The sequence below is a fragment of the Anser brachyrhynchus genome, assembly GCF_964034855.1.
Source record: "Anser brachyrhynchus genome assembly, chromosome: 2".
In the NCBI taxonomy this organism is placed as follows: Eukaryota; Metazoa; Chordata; class Aves; order Anseriformes; family Anatidae; genus Anser; species Anser brachyrhynchus.
The window spans coordinates 117,090,727-117,117,321 of record NC_137695.1 but is presented as its reverse complement, the minus strand read 5'-3'; the positions used below and the strand labels follow the sequence as shown (position 1 = coordinate 117,117,321).

Genomic DNA, 26,595 nt, shown 5'->3' with positions numbered 1-26,595 from the left:
AGTACTGTTGCCTCATAGATGAGGCCTTGGCAAACCAAAAATTGGCCTGGTCAAGATGCTGCAGAATCCAATACTGTATATGTCTGACACTCACTTGCAATACAATCCTTACTTGTGTTATTTAATTAGGACTTCTCATTTTGCAAAATGTTGTAATTACGTGTACTTGCTAAATACAAGCTTTACATCTGAGAAGTCCTAAATCCAATCAATGTCAGAGATGGGAATAAAAAACCTGGCCATCTTTTCACAAGTAGGAACTTAGAACTTAGTTTCACTTAGGAACACAACTTTACATTACGTTTATGTATGTATGTATGTATTTGTTTATTTTTACCAGCAGTGCCTTTTAAAACAGTCTCATGTTTATACAGCTTATCAATGTACTTAGCTTTTGTCTAATAATTCTGACAATCTTCAATTTTTGCTAATACAGCTTAGATCAAGGGACACAGCCAGTTTCTCATCTTCCCAGCTTTCTAAAGGAGATCTGCGAGAGTGCCGCAGTTAAGTCAAAGTGGTGGTTGTTATGAATTTCAGTGATGCTGGGGCCTCAGTTAAAATTCTCTAAAAAATGAAATACCACAGAGCTGAAGCCAGAGAGTGTTTCTCATACACAACATCTGCTCAATGAGAGACAATCTCAGCCTGTGAGCGCTGAATCACCGAGTCCCAAGGCACAGGGCTTCCCTAGAGAGCCTGTTGCATCAACGCTCCTGTTCCTGGAGGTGTGCTGGCATCTGACAGCGATACTCATGAATGTACTGCCAAAAATACTGACTGTAATAGTGGATAATACTGAAGTTCCCCTTTCATCACTTGCCAAAAATATCTGTTCAGAATTCAACGTGTGAGGGTAAATTCAGGCTCTGTCAAAGCCAGTTGGAGTTTTGCCCTCAACTCTTTTGGGGCCAGGAGTCCAACCGTCACGTCTATGGATAACATAATGCAATTTCTTTAGGAAGCCAAATGTTAGCTCTGTTGTACTCGGTTGTAAAACCCATTGTACGCATCCTTCATTTAGACCAATTTTTTTTCAATGGCCCACGCTAGGATTTTCGTACTAGTGCCTGCTTTTCTCCACTGCAGATCTCTTGCTTTTTCCTGCACAGGCAGTTCATTCATGCAGTCCTGCAGTGCCCCATTCAAGCAAATTCTTTGCAAGTTATGTAATGGTAGGGCAAGAATCTCGCATTTAGATACAGAGAAGTGAAGTCAAATAAAGCAACATCTAAATGTAATAGGAAGTTTAATCAACAGCAGTGTTCTGCTGCTAATCCGTGATCTTAGCCTGTTATCTAGAAAAAAGAGTTTTGTGTACCTTTAAATCCGCATTTGTTTTATTTAGAAGACTGGAAATGTGTTTGTCAAAGTTATAAATGAAGAAACGCATAATGTAGTAAAAACTGCCAACAGCCCAAACCCAGAGAAGCATGAGCAGGAGCGGGGCGCGAAGCCGTGCCGGCTGGTGTCCTCACCAGCAGGAGCTGGTAGCAAGGGAGAGGGAGGGCACTGGAGGGGAGGGCATCAAGGGCAAAACGGCCTGGGAACTGCTGCATCTCGTTCAGTGCTGTGGTTGCAGGTTGCACACCTAAAATGGTGGAACTTGGTCAAATTTGTGCCGTAAGCCTTTGGTGGGCAGCACTGCTACAAGTCATACCGTGGGTATGAAAGCTTTGCTATAGGAGCTATAGAGTTTTGGCTGCATTAAGATTTCTGACCTCACCTGTGTTTCAAAACTAGCTCTCAACAGAGAGTAGAAATGACATTTACATCATTACTGAAACCAGTGGTACTCAAGCATGTTAGGCATGAGGCTTGTGTATGGGTCCTTTCAGTCTTAATGAAGTATGACCACTTCTTTCTTTCTGTTCCCTGTAATGATGATTTCTGTCAAACAAATTAAAAATCAGGGAAGACCTCAGCTCCCTGCTCATCCTTTGATTTCTTCACATTCAATGGAATTCTGTGATGATTTCAGGTGAACTTATATATGTATTTTTTTCCCTTACAGTAATTTTGGTATGATCAGTTCAGGGTGCTGAGCTGCCGAATTAATCATATCAGTTATCAGCAAGTTGCTTGCTTACTTCTAAACCATTTTGCCTGAACGTTACTCTGAACATTGCTTCACTACTTACAATTAGTTGTTTTGCGATGGCAGCGTGAGGTCCTGTAATGCGGAGACTTGCATTTGTACTAAGAAGATAAGTGAAATTCTGTGCCTTTAGAAGTAAAGGATTAAAAATACTTTGTCCTTTTTTCTATAGGTCTTAATAACAGCATATCTGCTCACTGGTCTTGTTGGTGTGGAAGTTTGGCAGAAGCCTTACCTGTTTGGTTATTACATTACAGATGTATTAGTAATCTTGCTTATAGGTAAGTGTCCGGATCCATGGAAAACTTTACTGTTTTTTTAATTATTTTGAATAGATGATTCTTGTATTTCCTTTATAATTTCTTTTTCCTTTTGCAAGTGCTGGCTAGTCCAAAAGCTACGAGAATAGATGTGATTAATAGGGTTAATACTGGAAAACTTTAAGCTGGCAGATCATTATGGAAATACTTTTTCCTTGCTGAATTTGTATCTGTAGTACTCAAATAATACAAAAACTGTTCCTTAGTTACATGTGCAGATGAATGCTCTGTACTGGTTGTTTTTCAAACACTGTTTTTCTCAGGAACTGCGAATGTCGCTCAGGTAAAATGTTGTTTGCATTTACATATGGTGTAAAATTAATGTTTTGGCCTGCAGCACACGATGATCCAAAACATTATGCATAGAAGGAAGAAAGGTATTATTTAAATAATGTTAGGCAGCATAGGTGTAAATCTTAAGAAGGTCCTAGATGGTTTCTAGGCTATTTTTAGGATTACTTTCAGAGCAGAAATGATGCATTTTTCATACACAGCAATGGCCTATTTGTTCATTACTTGATACTGTCAGTGTAGTTTGAAATAAGCACTGAGCATCTTTCAACTGCTACAGCTAGACTCAGAACAAAGGATTTACATTTTAATGAACTAAAACCACCGTAGTCTTAGCTAAAGATGTATGCATGTGAAATGGCTTCGATGTGTTGCTTGAAAGGTGAAGAAATCAGATTTTATATATATATATATAGATATATATATATATAAAAGAGACTTTTATATGAACATACAAATTATGACAAGAGGGCCCCAAAAGAAGTGTTTGGCACAGGCAGGGCAAATAGAAATGCTTTCAGGCCTTGAGCCACATAAAGGACTTGGATAAAGGTGTTTGTGCCTCCAGCTAGGAGCTACCTGAGCTTTTCCTGGGGGTACTCCTGAAGCCACTGCGCTGACACAGGTTCTCTTCACCTTTCCTGCAGAGATCCAGCAGATGCTGTGCCCAGCCTCAGAGGTGCTTACCAGCGTTCACGGATTTTAAAAGGCTCTTTGCAACCACCCCGGGCTCAGGCTTTGCTTTCTGTTAGCAGCATGTGCAAGGACGTGTTTTTGACAGCCCTTTGTGCTCTAGCCCGGCTGTAAAAATGACCGTGTGCGACCAAGGTTGAGTGGTCTTTTTATTTGTCAAGCCCGTTTTGTGTGCTCTATGGAAGGGAAAGAAAGGAAAGGGAAAACCCAGCAGCTGCCCTTTCAGTTGGCAATGAATGATTCAGAAGGCCAGAGGCGTAGCTAGGAATTGCCCTCTGGTGGCTGCAGGGCCGTGAGGGAGGGCAGAGGGCTCTGGAGGGCCTGCTGCAGGTCCGGCAGAGATGGTGGGGGCTGGCCTGCGAGGGAGACGTGTGCTGGTGGTGTCTGCCCGCAGGGACCAGCCCCTGAGCACCCTCCTTCCACCCTACGCACATCGCTGCGGCTGCTCCTGCTGTCAAGGCACATGACAGCCAGTTCAGGGAGTGAAGAGATGACTCCCCTTGCGCTTGGGAAGCCATGGGCAAAGGTTTAACTCAAGCTAGTCAACGTATTAGGAAGATTTGTGCTAGGAAAGCACGTCGGTGTGACACAATCTGCAGAAGCAAGCATCCTTTTTCATACTCTACTGTAAAGCAAAGCTTGATGGAATAGTCCCTCAGAGTAGGGAAGAAGCACCACTTGTGCCTGATGTGGCATGCTCGCGTGAATGGATCTATAAGCAGAGAACTGGGTGCTTCCTCCATCATTGTCCCGAGCAGAGCAGATGTAACTAAGAGCCAAAAACCTCTTTAAAAACACTGTCCATCACACACTATCTATAATGCCATTTAACAGGGTGACTTCTGCAGCTTAATTCAAGCAAGTTATGGGTTGAAAGTGTGCAAGAAATGATCTTGGTTGACTGCATATTACCCCATTTATATGGCGCTTAGTAATTCTTTTAAAAACAGAGACTGTGTTTAAATGTTAAAAAAGTAGCATCCTTCCACTTAGGATCATGCTGATCCAGAAAGGACTTCAGCTTCATCGCAGGTTTGAATCTCAGTTCAGCAACAGTGATTAAAGTGTTTATCATTGGATAACCTGCGTGCAGTGAGTACGGATACGTAAAGTTTTTAGAAGCTTCCAGTAAATCTCAGGACCCCACTGTGCTGAAAAAGTGTCAGTCTAGTCTATGCCAAGGGCTGAGCAAGCAGGAAGATTGAATTATTTTCCCCCCTTGCAGAGGCTGCAGCAAGTGTGCCTTGCTCACTCCGGGAACCCCCTCTCCAGCACGCTCAGTGAAATGCCTTTGTGGCTACTCAAAAACCAGAGCGATGCAGTAGGGCCTCAGATGCTTTTTATGAGTTTGTTTCCCAGGACCCCGAGAGGAGCCATTAAACTGTAACTGGCTATCCTTAACCCTCTGGTGGCGTTTAAGAGCCACCAGTGCTCGCGCTAACAATGGGGCTACATGTCTGCCTCGTCAGTACTTGGCGCAGCGTGTGCCTGCAGCTCCGTGCTTTCACTGTTCTGTACACAACAGGAGCTCGACTGCCGAGCTGTCCCTTTCCCGAGAACAGCTGGGCTTTAGCGAGTACCTTTTACAGCGGGAAGGAATCCAAACGAGAAGCACAAGAGTGGAGTTTTTCAGATGTCTTTCCTGGAGTTTCTGGGAAAAAAAAAATGAAAAAAGAAAAACACGTATAACCTGAGGATGAACTCCGCTCCGAGCACATCCCCAGTGGAAGCTGTGGTATCACCAGGTGACACTCACCCACTGAAAATGGAATTTTTATCAGGTGCCAGAACACACAAAGATATACATAAAAACCGCAGCAATGCCAGTGTTTAGATTAGACGTTTTAGGAAAACCTCCCAAGAGAGAGAGTTTTACATATGTCCCTGCGAACTGTCTAGCACACTGTGAACACCTGTACGAAGGTCAAGTCTTGGGCTGCTGAAGAGTGCCCTTGGAGGACTCCCACATGAAGCTGAAAAACTTCGGTGAAGTATTTTATGGGAGGTCTGCTATCTAGCAAAGGGGCAGCTGTCATTTTCGCAGGCAGTGAATGCATTTCCATCCTGAAGCTCCAGTCCTTAAGCCCCCTAACACACACCTAGCTAAACATCAAACAAAATAAGCAAGGCTATTCTTATGTTTCCAGAGTGTGTTATCCTGGCTTCTGGACAGAAATATTTTTGTTTGTTTGTTTGTTTGTTTCTGTTAGCATGAAAGTAGCCAGACCTTTCTAAAGGTATGTGCCTGTGTGCTCAGCTGCAACCAATTACTTCTTCTCTCAGCAAGGCTTTTGTGGCTGACACTCCAAGAGCCCTGCTGGGATTTAACCACCACTGTCCCATAGCATTATCTGGCTAACTCGGGTCTCTTCAAAGGGCACCACTGAGGTGAGAGCTATAGTATCAAGAAGAAGAGAAGGCTCCGGGGAGACCTTATAGCAGCCTTCCAGTGCCTACACGGGGCCTACAGGAAAGCTGGGCAGGGACTCTGTGTCAGGGTGTGTAGTGATAGGACAAGGGGGAATGGCTTTAAACTAAAAACGGGGAGATTTAGGTTAGATATAAGGAAGTCATTCTTCACTCAGAGGGCGGTGAGGCACTGAACAGGCTGCCCAGAGAAGCTGTGGATGCCCCGTCCCTGGAGGTGTTCAAGGCCAGTAGTGCCCAGATCCAACTAGTGAAGCTCATGCTGACCCTATTTTTCAAAGTACAGGTTTGAACATGAAATGTGAATGGTGTACTAACAGCTGTCAGAGATCGGCAACTTGAACTTTCTTTTAGAGATGAGGCCAGAGTATTCAGAATTTTTTCCTATGATGTGTACAGGATTATTACAGCCCTCTGCAAGGAGTGTGTGACTTGAGGTGCACTCATTCTCTGAGCTACTTAAGTATATGAAACAGGGAGTAAGTATGTAAATGAAAACATATTAGCAGCAAAAAACTAATGATCAAGCTAAGCCACACCATTTGGAACATGCCAAGTATTTGAATTTTGTAATACTGAGAAAACATAGTTATCCATCTAAAACAGTGCCTTGTACTTAAATAGTGTCCTCTATCATACGTATCGAAGGAGGACACCGAAGTCCATGCAGTCGGAAGTTATACAACAGCCTGCTCTTTCTTCAATGTCATGAAAGGTTTGGAAGGCCATGGTTAAACAATGTTTTCCATAAATCCATTCAGCATATCTGCATCAGAGCAGGCAGGCAGATTGCTTTTGGCTGGAGCAATCTGGACGTGGTCCTCTACCTCTGCTCTGGGGAGCAGCTGCAGTGAGGCACCTTGCTCTCCCATAAAAAAACTGGTGATCCCATTAGCCTTCATAACAGTGCAAAGTACTGATCACAAAGTCAACTTAAATGCACTTATAATGGTGGAAGGGATTTTTCTTTTGCATATTTACATGTATTACTTATAAATGCTTTCTGCTTCGTGCCAATAAGTCATTCTCTAGCGTTTTCCTGTAGCTCCCATTGTGAGTTAGCTGGTCGTTTCACCTCACTGGTGGACAGTTCAGTGATTAAATGTTAAGTGATATGTTTTCCAAACGTTACCACTCCTACAGGCCCTGACTAGCCTTGTTTTAAAAGTGTAGTTAACATGAGTTGGCTTCTACTTGTCTGTCACCAACTTAACATTTATTAAAGCATTGTTGTGACAGATTGTACAAGGCTACTTTGAAGTAAAGGGTGTGAAATACTCACCTGTCACTCAAGATCAATATAAAAAGCAATGCTGGAGTAACCCATCTGAAGCAGTCAGAACAATAACCCAGAAAACAAGAGCACTGGGGGCTGGGGGCAGTGTGGTTTCAGAGGATGCTGATCACAGGTGGGAGTGGGATCGATGGTGTTGACCCCATGATGGTGATCATAATGATGGTGAGGAGTCATTTCACATGCAGTGAGAGCCCCATAAGAAAGTCAAATAAGGGGGCTCACCCATCTGAGCCCTTCTGGAAGGCAGCCTTGGATTTTCAACTAAGGGCACCACGTCTTAGGTGTTTGATTTTTGCTGTACTCAGAAAAAGAGAGTTAAGCTTACATGGTTTGTAAATAGGACTACATCAAAGCAGCAGCTACATCCATAAACTAGTTTCTCGGTCTATACTAAATCCCTCCAAATACTAGTTGTTAGCTTGCAGCTCACTTCAAAGAGATAAATGCAGTGTGGTCTTTCCTAGACTCTGAAAATAAGCAATGAAATCAGCAAGCATGATAAACGCATCCCTTTACAGTCCTTATATTCAAGAAGTCTGAGGTGCTAAACATCCAAAACATACATCAGCTTTGTGCATGAACACAGTGCTTATGTCTGCACACTGCTCTTAATCCATGTAAAATCATTTCATAGTGTGTAGGTGTGTTCAGGTGTACTTTTCGTCTGTCCTTATATTGCTTAATGTATGCAGACTTTACAGGATCAATTAAATCTGAAAATTGTATATACATTTTCTAGGAGTTTTTTTTTTTTTGTTCCCCAATTACTAAGTGGTTCTAAGACTGCCATTTTATATAATAATAAAACATAATTTTATAGCTACTGGACAGCTCAACATGCAATTATCTGTTTGGACAACCAATTAAGCAGTTGTCTTCTCAAGAAATGCCAGGGAAAATCACGCAGTTCCACAAAAAGCTGCTGCTCCAGTTATAAATTCTAATGAAGCCGACTTTCAGGCGCTGATCAGTGTGCTAAACATTCAGTTGCTAAGATTTTTTCATGTGTCTCGCTGCTCTAAATGTGGAAGGCATTCAGAAAAAATGTGGAAAAAATATTTAAAAGACATTACAAGATAATACTGATACCTACATTTTTTTTTTTTGGTGTGTGTATAGTAGAAAAGGAAGGTAAATGGCAAATTTAACAGCCCATTTTATTAAAGCAAGCATTGACTATGATGAATTATTAACCTAGACAAGTACGGGATATTGAAGAATAAGAGAGGAGGGTGATGGTATTTAATTTCTGGACTGAAATGCACCTACAACTGTTAAAGTGTTTTTGTTGAGTTAAATTTCTGCAATATGTGAAGTCAAACGTCTGTGCAGACCTCTTCACTGCCTCCAAATTGGGAGGAGGATTCACTGCTCTGGGACTTGTGTATTTGAGGAAGGACAAGCGGAGTGGAAAGGTACCCATCAGAAAGAATTTAGAATAAGAAAGGTGTGGAGAAGATAAACAGCTAAGATAAGCACTGCTCTTCCTTTGAAGCAGCATAATTCAGTAAAAACAGAGCTTTCGTTGTCCTGGCTACCTACTTAGAATTGCTTTTTATCTAGCATTGTTCAAAATCTTTGTAGTTTGGTGTGTTCAGGAGCACATTCACCTGAGATAGGTTTCTGGCTTTGCTTGAAAGCCAGCGCGGGCCTCTTTTGTTGGTAAATGGAAGAGCATTGTCTAGAACTGGCAGCAGTGCTGGCATTCATTTCTTTGCAGGTACAGCAGCCACACCAAGTAACTGCATTGGGCCGTGGCACGATAGCCCTGCAGCCTGCTGGCCTTCAGCAGGCTTGGGGGCATGCTTTAAGATGCCCTCGTATAACTTAATTACATTACTGCCAGTCTAGTGTAACATCTCAGACAAATGTAGTACACTATCTGTCACGTTCGCTTTGTTTTTGTTTGTTTTTTAAATTCGCTCAGAAATATCCCACAACTAACATCTTACAGTTTGGAATTGAATTTGAAAGCACTAAATGAAATCTAAAGCTGTTACTAGAACTGATGGGAATTACCTTTTTGGTCCTTTCTTTACACACATATATATGCGTATGTCTGTGCTTATGTATCTGTGTTCATAGGTATATAAATCTGTATGCATATATGTACAAATTTGGAAAACAAGATATGTCTTTATTTCTGACATATCTGTAATCCCGAATTCCTGAATGCATTGTTGTTTTTGTTGTTGTGTTTTAATACAGACAAAATAATTCCCAATAAAGAGCTTTGTAAATGCTTGTTTCTCTGAAAAGAGAGGCAAGATAGCGCAAGGCTCAGGATTTGGGCTTGATACCTTCAGCCTAGCATGACACAAGAATTCCCTGTGTGTATCTGTGCCACCCATCTGTGCTTTAGTGTTTCTGCCCCGAGAGCAGAGCTGTTTTGTTACTGTTGGGCTTCAGGATTTAAATAGGCTAGGGAAAACATTAAATGTGAAATTAAAAAGTACTGCGACAGCAGTGATACTTTTAATAAATACTTGTGGAGTTCTATTTTATATAGTGTGATAAAAACTTCTAATGCACTAAGCTTGATTAAAAAAAAAGATTTTAAAATAAAATAGGCCATAAAAAAAAAAAAAAAAGAAAAAAAGCACCGACACCGTCCCTTGGGCAGTGCTAAGGTGGCTGAGTGCCAGAGGGACAGCCTGGTGGCTTTCCAGGCTGCACCTTTTGTTCCCTGGACCAGCAGGGAATGGCAGCAATGTGGAAGCAGCAGTTTAGCTCCTGGGCACAAAGAACTCCTTAATGCCAATTAAAAAGCAGACTTAATGAGTACCAAAAGCAGCCCCCGAGCCAGGCCTCCTTAGCTAAAAAAAGATGGGGAAAGCAACATGTCGTAGGAAATGATGGAATTTTGAAAATCCCATAAGAAACAGGGGAACACCCTTTGCCTTCCCTACCGCATCCTCAGCTCTCACTCCGTTAAAGGGAAGCTGCCTCAAAATACAGACGAGTAACTGGTGTAGCTGTCCCGCTCAGAAAGCGACTTTTAGCTAGCTTGGGGATTGTTTGTGGTCAGTGTGTTATTTCTAACTAAAATGGCACTTCATAAAAATAACAAATCGTTGGCAACCATTGGTCTTTGAATTCTATTTCTAGTTCCAGTCTCTATTTCTGTTCCTCTTGGTTGCTTTTCTCCTAACAAATCAAACTTCAGGATTGCAGCAGGAAATTTAGATTTAACCTCAAGAGTCAATGTTTTGTCTCATGTCTGCTCTAATGTGATGCAGATGTTGGAACTGCTGTACGTAACTCAAGATTTTATTGAACTAGCCCTCCCTGCCTAATAGAAAACATAGCTAACTGTAGTGCACATACAACACAAATAATTCTGAAGGCACTACGCTTGTGAATTTTATAAATATATTTACAAAATACTTGGGCTATTACTTCGATTGCACAGCCTTCAGCTCTTTGATACAGAGTTTCTGCAATGGTAAAGAAGCAGAGTTCTTTGACCTATCTGTTTTAAGAAGCAACAACAAGTAAACACGTGAAAATGCAATACCTGAAATTATTTACAGCCTGGACATTGTTTTTCCAGTTCTTTGTTTCTTCCTCTTTAAAAGATAATCAGAAAGACTGGGGAAGGAGAATATTTATTGCATCCCTTTTTATGTCTTTTGTTTTCCAGCAATCCTGATCTCCACTGTTCCTGCTCTTTTAGTTTGCCTTCTCTTGAGTTGCCACTCTGGCCATGCTAAAGGCTTAGATATGTCTTTGCTGAGGACTGAACATTAAACGCTGACATTGCTTGAGACTCTGTTAAGCCATGTTGGCCCCAGTACAAAGTGCTGTGAAATAGTTCTTACCTGTGTCCATTCTTACTGCCTTTTAATTTGCCTAATTTCTAATAACCAGGTAAAAGTTTGCTGCCCTGACTCTACTCTGCATTTCTTAAATTAATTTTTGAAAGGTAAAACCGGAAAGTTTACAATATCGGAGTGCTGTTCTTCCCCATAAAAAAATGTTAATTATGTATGCATTTAGTGCTCCCTCAATAATCCTTATGCCTTATATTGTAAAGCCAGGCAGAAATATACTACATAGAGCAATCTCCAAGCAGCAAACAGAGCAGGTAAAGGCACTTGATACACAGAAATTGGGAAAACCCAAACCCAAACCAGAGAGCTCCGTAGGGAAACACGTAGAACATGGGTGTCACAGATTAAAGAGGGGTTGTATACATTCTCACCCACTTAGGCTGGCTAATATTGTTGCTTTTTCTTAAACCTTGAATGTCAGCTTTTAGCTGGAGTCTTTCTTTGTCCCTCGGATGGACCAGCAGCCCGTGTGTGGGTGTTGCACCGTGTATCAGTGGGTCTTCAGCCAGCTCCAGGGCTCTCCGCAGCAGCAATGCAGAGAGACACAGCGTTAACAAAGGCACATTCCTTGTCCTTTGTCAGTTAAAGCTGAGCTCCGGAAAGGTCACAGCTGTATTTAAAAAAAAAAAAAACAGACAAAAAAAATCATCCAAATGATATCATGAAAATTAATTCATTTACACTATTGTTTCAGCAAAACAACTCATTATTTTAATCTCAGTATATTGAATTAAAAACCTATTATTTCCCCACTAATGTGGGCAGCACTGTTGGAGGTTAATTGTCCTTATATATTCCACTGGAAAGCTTTTGGCGTCAGACTCGTCTCTTTCTACATGAACAGAGATCAGCTCATGCTAAATGGGGCCGTGATCTTTCTTGGGTCCAGCAGAGGAACCTGTATTACAAATAGCTGATCCTGCCAACTCATTACATCGTAATTTTTAAAAATCTTCCAGCTACTGTCACTCATTACGCAAGAAAACCTGTATCAGCAACTACTTCTAGCACCTAAGTCTTGGAAAAATAAGGAAGGTTATATTATTGAGCCTGCAAATGGAGTTTGCATCCTGTAATGAGTACTGGAACACTGAGTCATTTCTAAAATGGCTCACTAGCTCGGTTATCATACAAGAGACTGTGAGGTTGTCAGTGCAGAATGACTGTAAATCATAGCATATGAATCTTCTTTTTTTTTCTCCTTCCAGGCTTCAGTTTACTTCTTTCATTTCCACAAACACTATACAACATTCACAGGTAAGTGAATTAATATTATATAAGTACTACCCCCTCCCATTTAATTCTGTGCATGTAATCGTTCTCTTACATGAGAAATAAATGTAATCTTTCAGCCAGATGCTGTCCTGAATATGTACTGTAGGTTTTTTTTTCTGGTCAGCTTTCAGCATCTGACTGGTTTCTTTTCCATGTCTGTAACTCCTCTCATTTTTCTTTGCCTTGCCATTCTCCGGACAGTCTCACACTGCTCCTGGATGCTGAACTGATGAAAGCCCTATGGTTATAAACACTGCATTTTATTTGCAACCAAATGTGATTCGTAACTTTTACCTGCCCTAGGTAACATTCTGTAGCTGATCATTCCCACTCCATAAAGGAGTTTATTGTCTTTCAGATCCTCCTGTAAAACCCCTCTCTCTCTGAAGGCTGCAGATAATTGCCATCAGATATGGGCCAGGCACGTGGCGAGCTATGATTACATCCAAGAGTTGGCTTGCTGCACCTAGAAATTTTATACACAGCTCGGTTATACTCTGATGGCCTATTTTTATTAATGCTCTCTGCCTTCCTTTAGTATTTGGTAGCTCGTTTCCCTCATCTGTCACATCAGGTCTCTCAGATACTTTGTTTCTTGGAGGAGGGACTGTCACTCCCTGTCTTCAGGAATTAGCAGGAATGAATATTAGCATTTGCATTTTGGAGAGACTCTAAGATGATAATGTATAGTTCCTACGCAGCCCCTTTCATGTTGCCCTATAGCCCTAGGGAAGGAGATGGGGGGCAGGAAGGGTTGAGGACCTGCAGAAAGGCTGGGCTCTGGGGCAGGTTGCCTGGGGCAGCTCCGGGTGGGGGCTGGAGGCAGTGGAGCAAGGGGCTTTGCTTCAGGGAGGACTGGGAGAAGGCGGACAGCACCGCGAGCATGTCAAGCCCTGGCAGCAGCAGCATTTACCCTGACGAACATCGAGTTTTTGCTCTCTTTCTTCTCATTTTGGGACTTTTGTTTAGCATTTGCCATCTCATGTCATTATCTGACACAGGTCTTCTGGTGGGATTTATTGTTCCCCTGAATAGAAGAGCATTGTAATTCTAAACATCCAGTCAAGGTTGCTTGAAGAATCCATACATGAGCTATGTGGCGTTGAGGGATTTGAGATTTTCAATAATCTTCTTTCCTTCTTCATCCTGCTGCCTGTTCTCAGTTGTTATTTTATCAGAAGTATGCTCTGTTTTGGAATGAGAAAAATATTTATTGGATTTTTGTCTAGCTGCTTTTATAAACACAAATACTCAGAGATTTTGAACAGGATATTTTGCAGTACACTTCAAACACAGAATCGTTCTTCTGAAATATATATATGAAGAAATGGTTTAAGGATAGTGAACTTTTAGTACATCAAACCTCCTACTGTTTTTATAACTTCTCAGTGAGTTTTGCTTGAATGAGTACGCAAGAAAGATGCAAAAGGTAGATGTTACACTTATCTTTTTTTCTATCTGACAGAAAATACACTCCTTTACTACCAATAATACTGTTATCTCTAAGAGGCAACTTAAAATGTCCAAGAAAACACAATTTGTAATTAATTTTCCATTTCTTTAATTAGTTAAAAAAAAAAAAAAGTGTCTCCCTACCTTTAGGTTGCACTTTGCCAATGATGCAGGATTGTCTAGCAGCACCTCTGCCCAACCGAAACAACAGTAAAACCTGCAAGCCCTCTGCATGGCTGTGTTGTCACTGAAAACGTGGGGCATATCAGCTGAAGTCATTACATGTCTCACATTAGAAGGTTCATTATCTAAAAATATATGTTTTGACTTGACAAGTCTGCATGCTGTGCATGTGGACGACAGCTATGGTACCAGAGCTACTGCAGCTCACGTTCTCTAAGCCTAGTGGTCCGCTGCCAGACAACAATTAGGGAGGGGAGCTGAACAGAAGCTGTGCAAATAAAGCAGTATAATTTTAGCCCAGAAATTAGTGTTCGTTGGGTATCCTACAATTTCTCTTAAAAAGCCCGGGTACCTAACACATTTGCACAGGTAGTTGCGCTGCAAGATGAATTCTTGGGCTGAGTTCAGGCTAGAGTTTGAAGTTACTGTGTGGAAATAGAATGGATAAATTTTCTTACTCCATAAAATCATTGTATTTATTTACAGAGCACATCTAAAGAAAACACTGAAGAATGGTTCTTTGTATGAAGGACTCCTACCTCTTGTGTCACCTCTGTTGCTATTCGTTCTTCTTACAGTCTGGGTGGTTTTATCTCCAGGCAACATATTAGCAAAGCAACCAAGATTATTTTTATGGATGGTTGGGGTTACTTTCTCAAATGTTATTGTAAGTATGTTTGTGGTGGTGGTATTATTTAGAGACAGCTTTGTGTCAGCGAGACTTCTATTTTTACATAAATAAACAGAAGGGAACAGAAACTGTAGTTAAAATTCAGCAGAATCGCCTACACCACGCCTCTACCTCTGTGTTACGCGCTCTCTTACAAAAATATATCACAGCGGTTGTCTGGGCTGGGGACGCTTACAGTGCTGCGGTACTTATTCTACTACAGCATAACATTTTAATGATTTCTTCCCCCCAGGGTTTTATGAACAGCCCTGGGAAGGCTTCCCTTCCAGAAATCTAACAGATTTGCACCACACATAGGCAGAAATGTAAAATGAAGCTCAGTGTAGGCACAGACTTACCAGCAAGAGCTGGGGGTGGCTGTAGCCTTTCCCTCCTGTTTTCCCCATTAGCATGGCACGCACAGTCCTGTATCCTGCACATCGGCTGATCCCACATCTCCCCCTCACCGTTCAGAATAAGGCCATACCACCCACAGTTGTTTTTAGGGGAAGATGTGAAGTGATGCAGGAGCACAGTGATGGCTCTCTGCCCAAGGGTTGCTTTCTCCTACACCACATCAACACTGTTTCCAATTTCCCCCCCTTTAATGCCAATGGAGGCGACATAAACCTTGGTGAACAGCATGGGCAGCCAGGCAGTAATGCTGGCCATTGCAAGTGACGCAGGACTTTCTTCTTTGCAGGAGGCCTCGTGCTTCTTTTCTTGCCAGGAGAGTAGCAAGTGAGCAGCAGCTAAATAGAAAGGTGTTCCTCTGGTTAATGCTAAGGTAGCCTAAAGGACAGCGCCTGCTGGCATTTTCAGAAGGCAGTCTCCATCGCTATTCAAAATCATGTCACTGAGCAACGCTGCATCCAATGTAAAAAGTGGAAGGCTTGAAATGCCTTGGGTTGTGAGAGAGAGCTTGGAAAATGCAGGATATTAGAAGGGAAAGCAGAACCCCTGTAGAAACTTACGTTCAGGAATGACAAAAATAATTGTGACACTTGTTATATATATTCTATAAATATATGTTTCTGAGGGTCACAAATTGAACAATTCCATCTTAAGGACTTCATCTGACAAAAGTTCATAGAACCATAGAAGAAAAATAGTAAGGCAAAACAGAAGTTTCTCAGTAGACTGCAGTTTCGTAGGCACTGAGTATAGTGCATATACTTAAGGCCTTGCTTTTAGTTTTTCCAAAACATCCACTGCAGTACGAGAGGCTTACATGAATTAAAAATGTCTGCATGTTAGCTGAAGGGTATAGCATTTTAAAAGCGAGCATTAAAAATGTATGTGTATTAGTTGTAGTTTATCACGTTTTAAAAGTGCTGCAGCCCCTGCCTCGCTACCTGCCGCTATCTCAAGCTCCTCGTGCCTTTGTTAACGTGCCCAGTTGCCCTGCAGACCTTTTGGCTAAAGGCCTGGCTGCGGACCCGGCCTCGCAGCTGCACGAAGTCAGGGCCTGTAGGGAAAGTGGTGGCCTCCCACCTGTGGGCAGAAGGAAGGGCCTCCAGCCCGTCCTGAGAGACAGGACATTTCCAGCATTTTTGGTTAAACTGAGGAAAAAAAGGCCTAAAAAGGAAAGATGCTTGTCCCTCGGAGGGATAAGGGAGCTGCAAAGCCCTCAGAGGCAAGTGTCCCCACTTGCGTGAAGGGTTCAGGCCCCACAGAGGAGACCTTTAGCCGTGACCACAGTGGGGGACTGAAGCGGCTGAGGTGGTGGCCCCCTGATGGCCGCCTCAGGAGATGTTTCATGAGGAACCTCCTGGGGAGATCTTAAGAGAAAAGGCACTCAGGGCCCACCTAGGGGCATAAACCGCAGAGATTTAAATCCAGCAGTACCAGGGTAGCTCGGCAAGGTGGAGGCGAGGGGGATCAGAAAGCACAGGGCATAGTCCCACAGCGTCACCCTTCCTTTCCAGTCTGCCTCTCCAGACCTGAGTATTTTCATCTCCTAATGGGGCCTTGGGCTGACTTTTAGTGTGAGAGAGGCACTGCTGCAGGACCAGGAGCTGAAGAGAGATAAGGAGCTGAGGGAGACATACAGAGCCCATTTTGCAGCACTAAAGGTGAATTGCTCCAAATACGCCTAAGAAGTCTTCACGAAAAATTGAGTATCACACACAGCATGGCATAATAATGATTTAAAACAATGTGAAATCCAACCTTGGGACAAGTGCAATCATTCAGCCAAAAAATATAGAGTATATTTATGTATTAGAGAGATTTCTTAAGCAATCTCTGATACCCTCTAGAACAATTTCTAAGGAGTTACAGAATTGGTGCTATTCAAAAAAATTCATCGTCAATACCGATAATTCACAGTAAGCAAATAAATTTACATTATGTACGTATGCTTACTTTTTGCATTATTGAAAGTTTTATGTGTTTGGTTTTTTTGCATCCTTCAGCGTCCATAGCACAAATAGTAAAGCCACTATTTTCATTAGATTTCAGTCAGACTGCTACTCCTTCTGTTACAGGATTTCAAGCACTGTACAGGGAATGATTTTTTTTTTTTAATTTTTTCACTGTTTTCAGGATGCATAAAATCTATTTGTGACCACCTTCAAATTCTGAGCGAAACTTAAATCGATAAAAAATTCCTAAATCACATTTTTTTTTTCCCCGAAGAGAATGTATATGAGACAAATGGCTTAAGGAGTCTAAAACAGGTAAAAGGACTCGAGTGCCTAACTATATAAATCTGAACTTAACTGAGTTCATCTCATGACTGTTCAAGATCTCAGTAAAATTAAGCTAATTGTTTTCAGTTGAGTCATGCATTGTATATTCATTTTTTTCTGCCAGGAAGAAAGGGATCTTGGGATCCCTTTCCCTGGGCCCCAGCTCCATCTCCAGGGAGCTCGTCTCTGTAATCGAGCCAGGGAAATGGTGCTGCCCAGGTGGGTGTTTTAGTATATGGAGTAGTGCTAGGAAAGAAAAACAGGATTTGAAAGAGGCATATACCTTTCCCTCCCTTACATACGACAAACCAGAATATATTCCTGCCATGCCATGTGATTAGAATACCACTGTGCTCTCCTAGTGACTAAGTGGTGGCAATTTGATTTGGGATTACAACTTTACGAGACTGCGTGAAAGCACCAAGTGTCAAACAAACTCCCCTTTTGCAAAGCTGGGCTTCAGCTCATAAAGTGCAATGTGTCAAAACATTGTCTCCCTAAAAGAAGCGTGTATTTTAAATTACTTTCAATAAAGTCCTTTAAGAGTCCCAGACAACGAGGAACAAAGTTTGTCATCGATAGCCGTTTTCTTAGTAGAAACAGGCTCCATTTTGAAGTCTAGCCTGTTTTTTTCCCCTGTCAAAAGCAACCCACAGAGAAAATGGATGCAGGCTGTCTAGGAACATGCCGACCGCCCTGCGGCTGACCCAGCTCTTCTCACCTGGCCACCTCTGTTCCCGCAGTGCAAAGTCATCGTCTGCCAGATGAGCAGCACCCGGCCCGAGCTGCTCCACTGGTTCCTCTTCCCCTTGGCGCTGGTGGTCTACGCAGCCATCTCGGGGCTGCTGGGCTGGGCAGAAGAAGCGGTGCTGGCCGCGTTCACCGCGCTGGTCACGGCGGCTCATGTGCACTACGGCATCTGCGTGGTAAGCGGGCGGCTCCGAAACGGCCGGGCGAGAGCTGCGCGGGGCATGGCGCTGATAAGGGGCCCGGGGATGGTGTCTGTGCTCTCTGGTTGGGGCCCTGTCCAGGAGTCTCAGTTTTAAGTTATAGGTTTCTTATGTGTTTTATTTAGTGTAAAGTTAAAAAAATAAAAAATAATATCAGTTTGCTGCTGGCAGTGCCTTTTTGTGCATGCAGCGGCTTCAGTGATGAATAATTCCAATGAAATGACTGGTATTGGCTTCAAAACTATCACAGTCATAATATTTATGGACAGGTTTACATAACAGCTGATCCGTCTGGTATGAATGCCCTCACCCCTTTGCCCTTTCTTCTCCTGAGGTTACTTGAGTGAAAAAACCAGGAAGGTGAAACGCAAAGTAAAATGCATAAAAGTCCTGCAATAAGGTGGCTAACTCTGCTTTCAATCTGCAGGCAAAATAACTGTCCACATTTCTCATCTTTTCATGGGCTTCTATTTAGCATCTCTCAAGCCGGAGACATGAAAGGTTTTCCAGTTCATTTAGTCTTACCCGCACATTTTTGTGTCTGTTACATATCAGTTTTGTCATTTATTATCCTCTGAATTACTGCTTAAATTCATTTTTCCTCAGTTAATGCCTTTTTTTTTTTTTCTAAAAAGCATTGTCAAATAATCCTTAGGAAAGTGTCTTAATGGGGGCTTACATTCGGATAAAACATCTTGCATGGCAAAGATCCCTCATTTAATAGGGATTTGCTCAGCATTCCTTTATTTAAGATAGCTGTTGGGATGCAAGGATTTTTCCTCCTGCCTTTGCAAGAGGCCTTTTGTCAGCAGACATTGCCATTGTTGCGGACTTTACCCAAGCACCAACAGGGGCCAGTCAATGGAGATCACAATGGGATCACCTGGTTAAAATCCGCTATTGAATGAGTGGGCCCAGCTCCATCGTGATTTATGTCGGCTGTGGATCCGGCCTGTAGCAATTTAACTTCCCATCAGTGTGATGCAAGAGGTGTGCCACGATCACAGCTCTCGTGTGGGGATACTTGTAGGTCCCCATGTACTCCTAGGGCCCCAAGTACACCAGGGCGGTGGCTGGGTCCTCCCCCGTGTGACCAGGAGGAGAGAGCTGGTGAGCTGTGAAGCTCGTACAGGACTGTTTGCTAATCCCTGTGATTTATCTTCAGGGGAGGCAGCTGAGCGAACACTTCAACATTTACATCTTTTCCCTGAAGAAACGCGTCCAAGAATGAACACCTGCACTACGGTCAGACTGTAACACTTGACATGGAGATTTCCAGCTCTTTTGATGTGATAAATAGTGGAATTAATCTGAGTAAAATAACCAAAGAATAGAATAGTCCAGATACTCGAACAACTGCGACAACGAGCTATGCAGCAAGATGCTTCATCTCAGAGGAAAATTCCTGTCCAGCAGAGACGTGTTTACCAAGTTATGCTGCTGCTAATATTTATTCTCTTCCCTAATGCCGTGTCACCTTCTCTGAAGCTTTTGTCTTCCTCCTCCTTGCCACTGTGCCCAAAGCCCTCGATAAAGCCATGCTGGGTTACGTGGGACCCTTGGTGTTTTATAACCAGAACTGGTTTTGCCCAGGCTCTTCACCAGTGAGACCCCAGCAACGCAAACCCACCCACTACGTCCTTCCCACTCAGACATCTGTGCCTGCTGCAGTTTCCATATTTGTTTTCTCACAGCTCAGTTCTTCCACGCAGTCTCCTGAAGGGCTTACGCACATTCAGTCTTTTCTTCACCTCAAACGAATGTGTGAAGAGACTGAGATCAGAAAGCTATGGGCACACTGAATTATTTTTGAAATGCAGGATCCCTCCCCCCCAGCATTAAGATGAAACTCAGCTGACCTGTATCTGTCCAAAATGCAGGCTCCATACCGGAGGCGCTTGCTTTTATACTTATTTTCTATGCAGTAACAAGCACATTGTTGGTATTTAAGTAGCAACAAGCAATATGCCCTACAAAGGTAACCAGCTGAGAATAAATTTTGCCAACAAATGCTTGAATATGCTCACGTTTCACTGCAAAGCACACAGCTTTACAAACCGTGAAACGAGCAGTGAAAAAGGAGCCAGCCACGCACGTTCTAAATATTTTCGAACCTCGTCTATCAGTGCAAAATGCTAAGCAAACAATTATTTGCCTTTGTTCTTGAAACAAATTCTTGTGGTTTCAGATAATGACAAAAACAAAAACCAACCAAATCAGACAAGAGCTTTTTTTTTTTTGACATTACATATTTGCATGCAGATGTAAACTGTTCTCTCCATCTATAATATATGTGGGCTTTCTGTGTGCCTTGGAGGAAGAGCCGGGAATTTGAGTTTCATCTCTTTTCATATGCTGCCCTAGCCAAAGGGACTTTGTGGCCTTGAAGCACTAATGAAACAATCTGTCCGCTTTCCCCAAGGTAAGCATTAGATTATATTTCTTGCACAGAGGGGTGAGACTGACTGACTGGCATGTTTATTAAATTGTTAAGTATCTCACTTGCCAGAAGCAGGGCAGAAACACAGGTGTTGAGCCACTAAACTTTGGGTTCACCTTTTTCAATTCTTAGACCTTTTTTTTCTGGCTTTATCACTGGCCTGATCACTTTTCCGCCCAGTTAACATCCTCGTACATCAGTAAGAGTATTACAATTTTCGGATGACCACCAACTAGTCGTATCTTCCACCTGCACGTTATGCGAACAGCCTCACTTTAAGGTTGCCTGTCACTGTAGTCGGCCCACCACGATGTTGGTTGGTAGGGCAGACTTCCCCTGGCAGCAACTACGAGTCTGAGGCAGGCATGCACGGAGAAATCCCACTGTTTGATGAAGTTAAGTATTAATTCAGATAAAAGACACACTGATTTAAAAGTCTGACCTGCTTCAATATTTTTAACCTGTCCATCAAAAGTATCTGGAGGAAGCCCTGACAAGAATAAGAATACAATAAACAAAAATATCTCTGGATTGAAAGTGGTTGTACTGAAGGAACTCTGTGGACAGGCTTTCCTTTTCCCTCTATTTTGCACTTATTTATAAAAGCAGTTGGAAATAAGGGGCACAGAAGCTGCACAATTTGGTACACTGTAATGGAATATTTTGAAATATTGCATTAAATGAAATTTTGAAACTTGAACTGCCACAAGCTGCCTGCACTTGTACCTTTCTAAACAGAAATATAGCATCACTTTAAAAGGAAATCAAGCTCCAGACATTTTTGTATTCCACATGAAGACACGGCAAATATTTTTTTTTTCCTTTTGAAAGTAACTTGTCACTACAATCTCTACAAAGACAAGTATAAACAGAGATCATGTAATGCACGGTATACATACTGAATTGTTAGCCGTCTCCGATGGCAACTGGTTCAATGAAAGGGAATAAAAACACTTTGTTCATACGGCAGTGTGGTCGGATTTATTTTGCAAAGTCAGATAATGGTACAAAGATGACCAGAGCTTGGTTTAAGAACAATTTGTTATGGCCAACAAGTTAAGTCAGGAAGTTTTCTTTTGAACTATTTGAACTGGAAAATGTATTACTTCCGTTTTACGCTGTTGAGTATTCACACAAGCCCAAAGACACGCCTCCCTCACGTCTTACAAAAAGCAATGCAACTAGCTCTGCTCACACAGGTTTGGGTGCCCGGGTTGGAAATCGGCTCCTCTGGTCCCTGCTTCACCTACCCCCATATCAGAAACGTTCCCAAAGCAGGGCCGGGCCCCTGCCCTGGGGTACCTGGAGGTAGTGGGAGGATGGCAGGAGCTGGTCTGACCTCGCGGTGGTGGCACACAGCCAGGTGGCTTCAACCTGTGGCAGAAAGGCCTAAAACAGGTGACTTTTAGGTGCTGCATCCCTGAATCCTTGGCCCTTACAAAAGGTCACTGGGTGCTTCAGTGCCTTTGCTGTTGTGCCCTTTCCACCTCCCAGCTCCCTTAAGTTTTGCTTTTGATGTACCAAAACTAAGTGATGCTACAGGAGATTTAGTACTCTGAAATTGTAAAGCATGTGCCATAAAAAAGAATGTTCTGTTTACATGTACATATATACACACATATATACATGCATACATGCACATTTTTATTTGTTTGGTTTTGGTAGAAAGTGATACAGTTGCTGGGCTCTTGGGGAAATAAATAGACACTACCTGCAGACACAGGGTAAGTGAACTTATTTTTTTAAAGCAGCTGTCTTTTTCTTCCTGCTCCCATATGCACTCAGTAACGAAGCAATTAAATATATGTATTTTAAACAGAAAAGTATTGTTTTAGAATGTTTTGAAGTCTCTAGAGCTAGACAGATTTTAACATATATTTTTTTATTAAATATGTAAAAAGATAAACGCAAGTCAAGTTATTCACATATTCAGACAAAAATCTACTCTACCATGCGACAATTTGTGGATAATGTAAAATGACTGATACATCTGGATAAGACTTTTTGTATCTATTATGTCATTACTCATCTATTTATAATTAACAATACATATGTTTACATTCCTTTCAGTTTACATTTAATATATAACCAAAGCTTTATGGTGTGCTATTTAGTAAAGGTAATTACAAATGCATATTAAAACCATAACGGAATAATGGGTTACTCGCAGGGGGGTGGGAGAAGGACAACTCTTTCCCCTTTCAGAGCATCACTCTCCCCTCAGCACAGCCACATTTCTAGTGCCCAGGAGGTAATTTACTGCCCCGGCTCCCTGCATCAGTCACTTCCTCCTTGACACAAGCAGCAAGAGCACTACGCTCCTCAGACCAAAACCAGGATGGAGAGAACTTAAGGAAATGAAGTTCAGCTGTTGTTGTTGTCGTTCTTTAAACGTGCTTCAGAGAGAAAAGTTCAGAGGCACCACAGCCTGACCACGAACCCCTGGGAGCTCAACAACCCAACTGTCTGCACCTTCAGAGAAGCGTTTTCTCTTGAAGTGCTCTCCCTGCACCTGCTCGAATATTAGCAGGAGGACAAACTGCAGTAATCAGACTGCTGCTGCTGATTAGGTTTATAGCCTGATCCCAAACTCCCTGCCCCATCAGAAATCCCCTACAGGTTAAAGGACGTTCTGGAGACTGGAAAAAAAATTAGTAACTGCTCTTCAGTTCAACAGCATTATGAAGAACTACCGTTTATTACAATGACAATTGTAATAAGTACATAGGTTCTAATAAACACAAATACAATGAAAATGACAATTCCCCCATCTGTGGTGATTCTCGGAAATACTTAGTTTGGAAAATACATATTTTTATAAACCAGATCGTATTTGTAACCAATCAAAAATCAGAAAGGAAAGTGCTGGCCTGCAGGATGCAGTACTTTTGCTATTACCAGGTAGGCTGTGAGGTCAATGCTGGAGGCAGGGCCAGAAGATCTTCAACCCAGAGGGTCTAGAAACTCCATGGGCACGGGGAGCAATCAAGGAAATAGAAATACCTGTTCTAATGTTTAACAGTATTTTATAGATTGCCTGCGGTGCGACACAACAGCAGCGTTCTCACATTTAACTAAGAGCCACTTAGCTGCAAAAGATTTCTTAGGGACAGAAAACTGCATGTGTGCGCGCGTGTTGGTGGGCTGATTAATTAAAAACCTCTCTACGGAAGCATCAGCTGGGAGCTCATGCTTTAGGAGTGCACGAAGACCTAAGAAGGTTTAGCTGTTCAACGGGTTTTTGAGTGTTTCAGTGACTGCAGACTGGGTTGGGACTTCCATGTACCTGCTTGATCAGAGGAACAATCCAGAATTAAGAAAAGCCAAGTGAGAGACCAAGAATACCAAGCATAAAATATTCAGAGAGACTAGAATGCACAGTTTCACGATAAAAACAAGGAATGCTTTATACACTTCAAGATACCTGTTTATAAAATACCATCATTTAGAACAGGGCGGTAGGGACCATTCTGGAGAGGAGCACTCACCGCAGGCGCCTCCCGGGTGGAGGTGCTGCTGCACCACGCCAGCCTCGCTGCAGGAGGGTCAGCCGAGCGCAGAGCTGGCTCGCTGCCCCTCGGCCAGCGGGTCTGATGCACGCACCGTCTCCAGGAGGACGTCTCGCTGCCTCTCCACGCTTCAGAAGCGGCCTCAACACCCACGAGGTGTCCACCGCCCACTCACAGGGAGCTCGGGGGTTTTCAGGGCTAGTTCTGTGGCTGGGTTTCCCCCGTACCTTGCACTAGTGAGGAAGCTTTCCATCTTCCAGACTTGCATGGTCAGGGCAGCAGAGGGGGGAGGTTAGCGAAAAGAAATGTCTGGCCTACTTTGTCCTCTTCTGAGGGGTGGGAAGCCAAGCATGACGGCAGAGATCGCGTCCTGCAGCTACACTTGTGTCAAGGAGATTCCTCCCCTGCATCAGCGCTGAGCCCTCTGCGGGCAGAGCTGAAGCTGGAGGCTGGGACAGGATTCCTCAGGAAGGAAGAAAAGCTGGGAAATGTCTATTGACTAGTCAGGAAACTGGGAGGGTTTTCAGAAGAAACTTAAGCGGATGTCTGTCCTCCAGAAATAAGTCAAAAAACATACCATGCAGCTTTCTAACAAGCTTTCTAACACAAGGTTTTAAATCTCTCCTAGTGAAACAGATGCTATGCCTTCCACTTCGTGAAGGCGGGAAAGGAATAAACGTGAGCAACACGAGCATTTTCCTCCACAACACACCTCATCGTTATGGCTTGAGCACGACTTCCACTGTATCCCTTTATTCCAATTGACCGAATTTATGCCCCAAGGCAGATGTACTAGAAAACGCCAAAGCACCACAAAGTGAGAGACACAGCTAGTGGTACGGTACTTCTTGCCACACAAAATGCCAATATAAATATGTTAGAACAAGTTACAAGTGTATCATACTTAAGACAAAAAGAAAAAAAATAAATATATATATTTTCTTAAAAGAGCAGAACAAATCTCAAGCAGCCAAGTGGTGAAGTTGCAGTGATGTACAGTAGGTGATGTAGCCCTACAACCTCTTGGGAAGATACACTGAAAGAAGACTTCTGCAAATGCATCTTGGCAAAGTATGGGTACAGAATGCAGTGGTTGGCTGGCACTCACTATGGTACATAAATGTTAATGGCAGACTGGGAGTGAACTGATTTCAAGTTTGAGGCCACACATGTTCCATTCTCCAGAAGAAAGTTCTCACACAAAATGAAAATTGTCAGAGACGCTGGGTGAGTCAGTACTCCTCCTGCTGCTGGGGCTGTTCATGGACTTGCTCTTCACCTTCATGCTCTTCTGTGTGGCCCTCCTGCAGGCAGAAAAAGACCCCAAAACATTCTTCAGCAGACAGCATTCTTTCTGTAATCTCGCCCCACCGTGCTCCCTCTAGCCTCAAGTTCAACTTTTAACTTTCATTCAAATGAGAAGACATCAACACAAGACAGCTAATAATTCAGGTTTGCCACTGATTTACTTTGACACCCTCATATTCTGTCTCCACCTGTCTCTGTTTGGCCTTTCACAAGGCTATATGAGTTAGATTGCTTAATATTAAACTATGTGCTTCAATATATTAAGACAAAGTTGAAATTCAGAGCTTTTTTTTTAATCTCTGCTGCAATGAAAGCTGACAAAAATAAATGCTAGCTCCTAGGTAACTTAAATCAGAGCCATTGTACAAATGAATCTCTCAGTAGCTCTTTTGCATAATTTTTTACTTAATGAGTTTTAAGACTATGAGAAGTCTGTTTACTGCAATTTGTTGCTGCAGCCTATGGGGCGTGGGCACAGTTAAAAATTCAAAATGGAGTAAAACCACTTCCATGGAGTAATTAGGCATATCCATGTTGATTTGTGTTCGTGACATTGTGAACTGTTTATTGTTTCTCTACTACTTTTGGACTTGCACATAAATACAAAATGAGCTGTTTCCCGAGAAAAGCAGATTTTTGTGACATTACAATAAAATGCATTTATTCTGCTTTTAATCAGTGTATATGCAGTAGTGACACTTCCACAGAAAAAGTGTCAGTTTTCAGCCTCACAGAGTGTAACTGTTCCAGCAAGCGATCAGTTCAAATAACCAGGTAGTGAGATATTCCACAGTCAGATGCTGCATCATCACACCCTGATGTCCTCCCATTTTCAGCCTGCCCAAAGATTTCTGAGCCTGTCTGCTACAGTTTTCACACAACCTTCACTGCAGGTTTGTATCTCTAAATGGACAAGGCACTTTTGCTATCACATACGTTAAAAATTAAACTCACTTTTTTTTTTTAGGTCAGCTGTACTACTTTCCCAAACTGATATACTCATGCTAGTATAGCCCAGAGTTCAAAGGCTATCAAAACCATGATTTTTAATGTTATCCAGAAAATATAACCAAAGATTTGCTAGGCATGAACACATTTTCTTTGGAAAAAGTCCACTATTCGCTTATTTACGGTGCGCTACTGCTAGAAGGCAGGT

The 26,595-nt window shown here is 42.5% G+C and overlaps 2 protein-coding genes and 1 long non-coding RNA gene across 10 annotated transcripts in view; 1 reads left to right on the top strand and 2 right to left on the bottom strand.

The window, feature by feature from the left end:
* Positions 1–21,584, top strand: part of LOC308188912 (ethanolaminephosphotransferase 1-like) — a 56,018-nt gene extending 34,434 nt beyond the window's left edge. For both annotated transcript variants that reach the window (XM_080578442.1, XM_080578443.1), the window contains exons 6-10: positions 2,271–2,379; positions 12,168–12,216; positions 14,356–14,536; positions 17,976–18,158; positions 19,348–21,584. In XM_080578442.1, the coding sequence (XP_080434568.1) occupies positions 2,271–2,379; positions 12,168–12,216; positions 14,356–14,536; positions 17,976–18,158; positions 19,348–19,413 (588 nt within the window). In that variant the 3' untranslated portion in view covers positions 19,414–21,584. The remainder of the gene's footprint in view (positions 1–2,270; positions 2,380–12,167; positions 12,217–14,355; positions 14,537–17,975; positions 18,159–19,347) is intronic.
* LOC308188918 lies at positions 12,226–18,058 on the bottom strand. Of its 2 annotated transcripts, none has more exons than XR_013945872.1 (3): positions 17,954–18,058; positions 15,170–15,291; positions 12,226–13,933 (listed from the first exon to the last, which is right to left on the bottom strand). It is a non-coding gene; the product is annotated as an uncharacterized lncRNA (long non-coding RNA). The 2 variants fall into 2 exon arrangements; XR_013945873.1 differs by lacking the exon at positions 17,954–18,058 and having other exon boundaries at positions 12,226–13,421; positions 13,831–13,933; positions 15,170–15,867.
* Positions 21,585–22,487: 903 nt separating the features above from the next.
* Positions 22,488–26,595, bottom strand: part of MAPRE2 (microtubule associated protein RP/EB family member 2) — a gene marked incomplete at its 5' end in the record, with an annotated part of 100,264 nt that continues 96,156 nt past the window's right edge. For all 6 annotated transcript variants that reach the window (XM_080578448.1, XM_080578444.1, XM_080578446.1 and 3 more), the window contains one exon: positions 22,488–25,435. In XM_080578448.1, the coding sequence (XP_080434574.1) occupies positions 25,364–25,435 (72 nt within the window). In that variant the 3' untranslated portion in view covers positions 22,488–25,363. The remainder of the gene's footprint in view (positions 25,436–26,595) is intronic.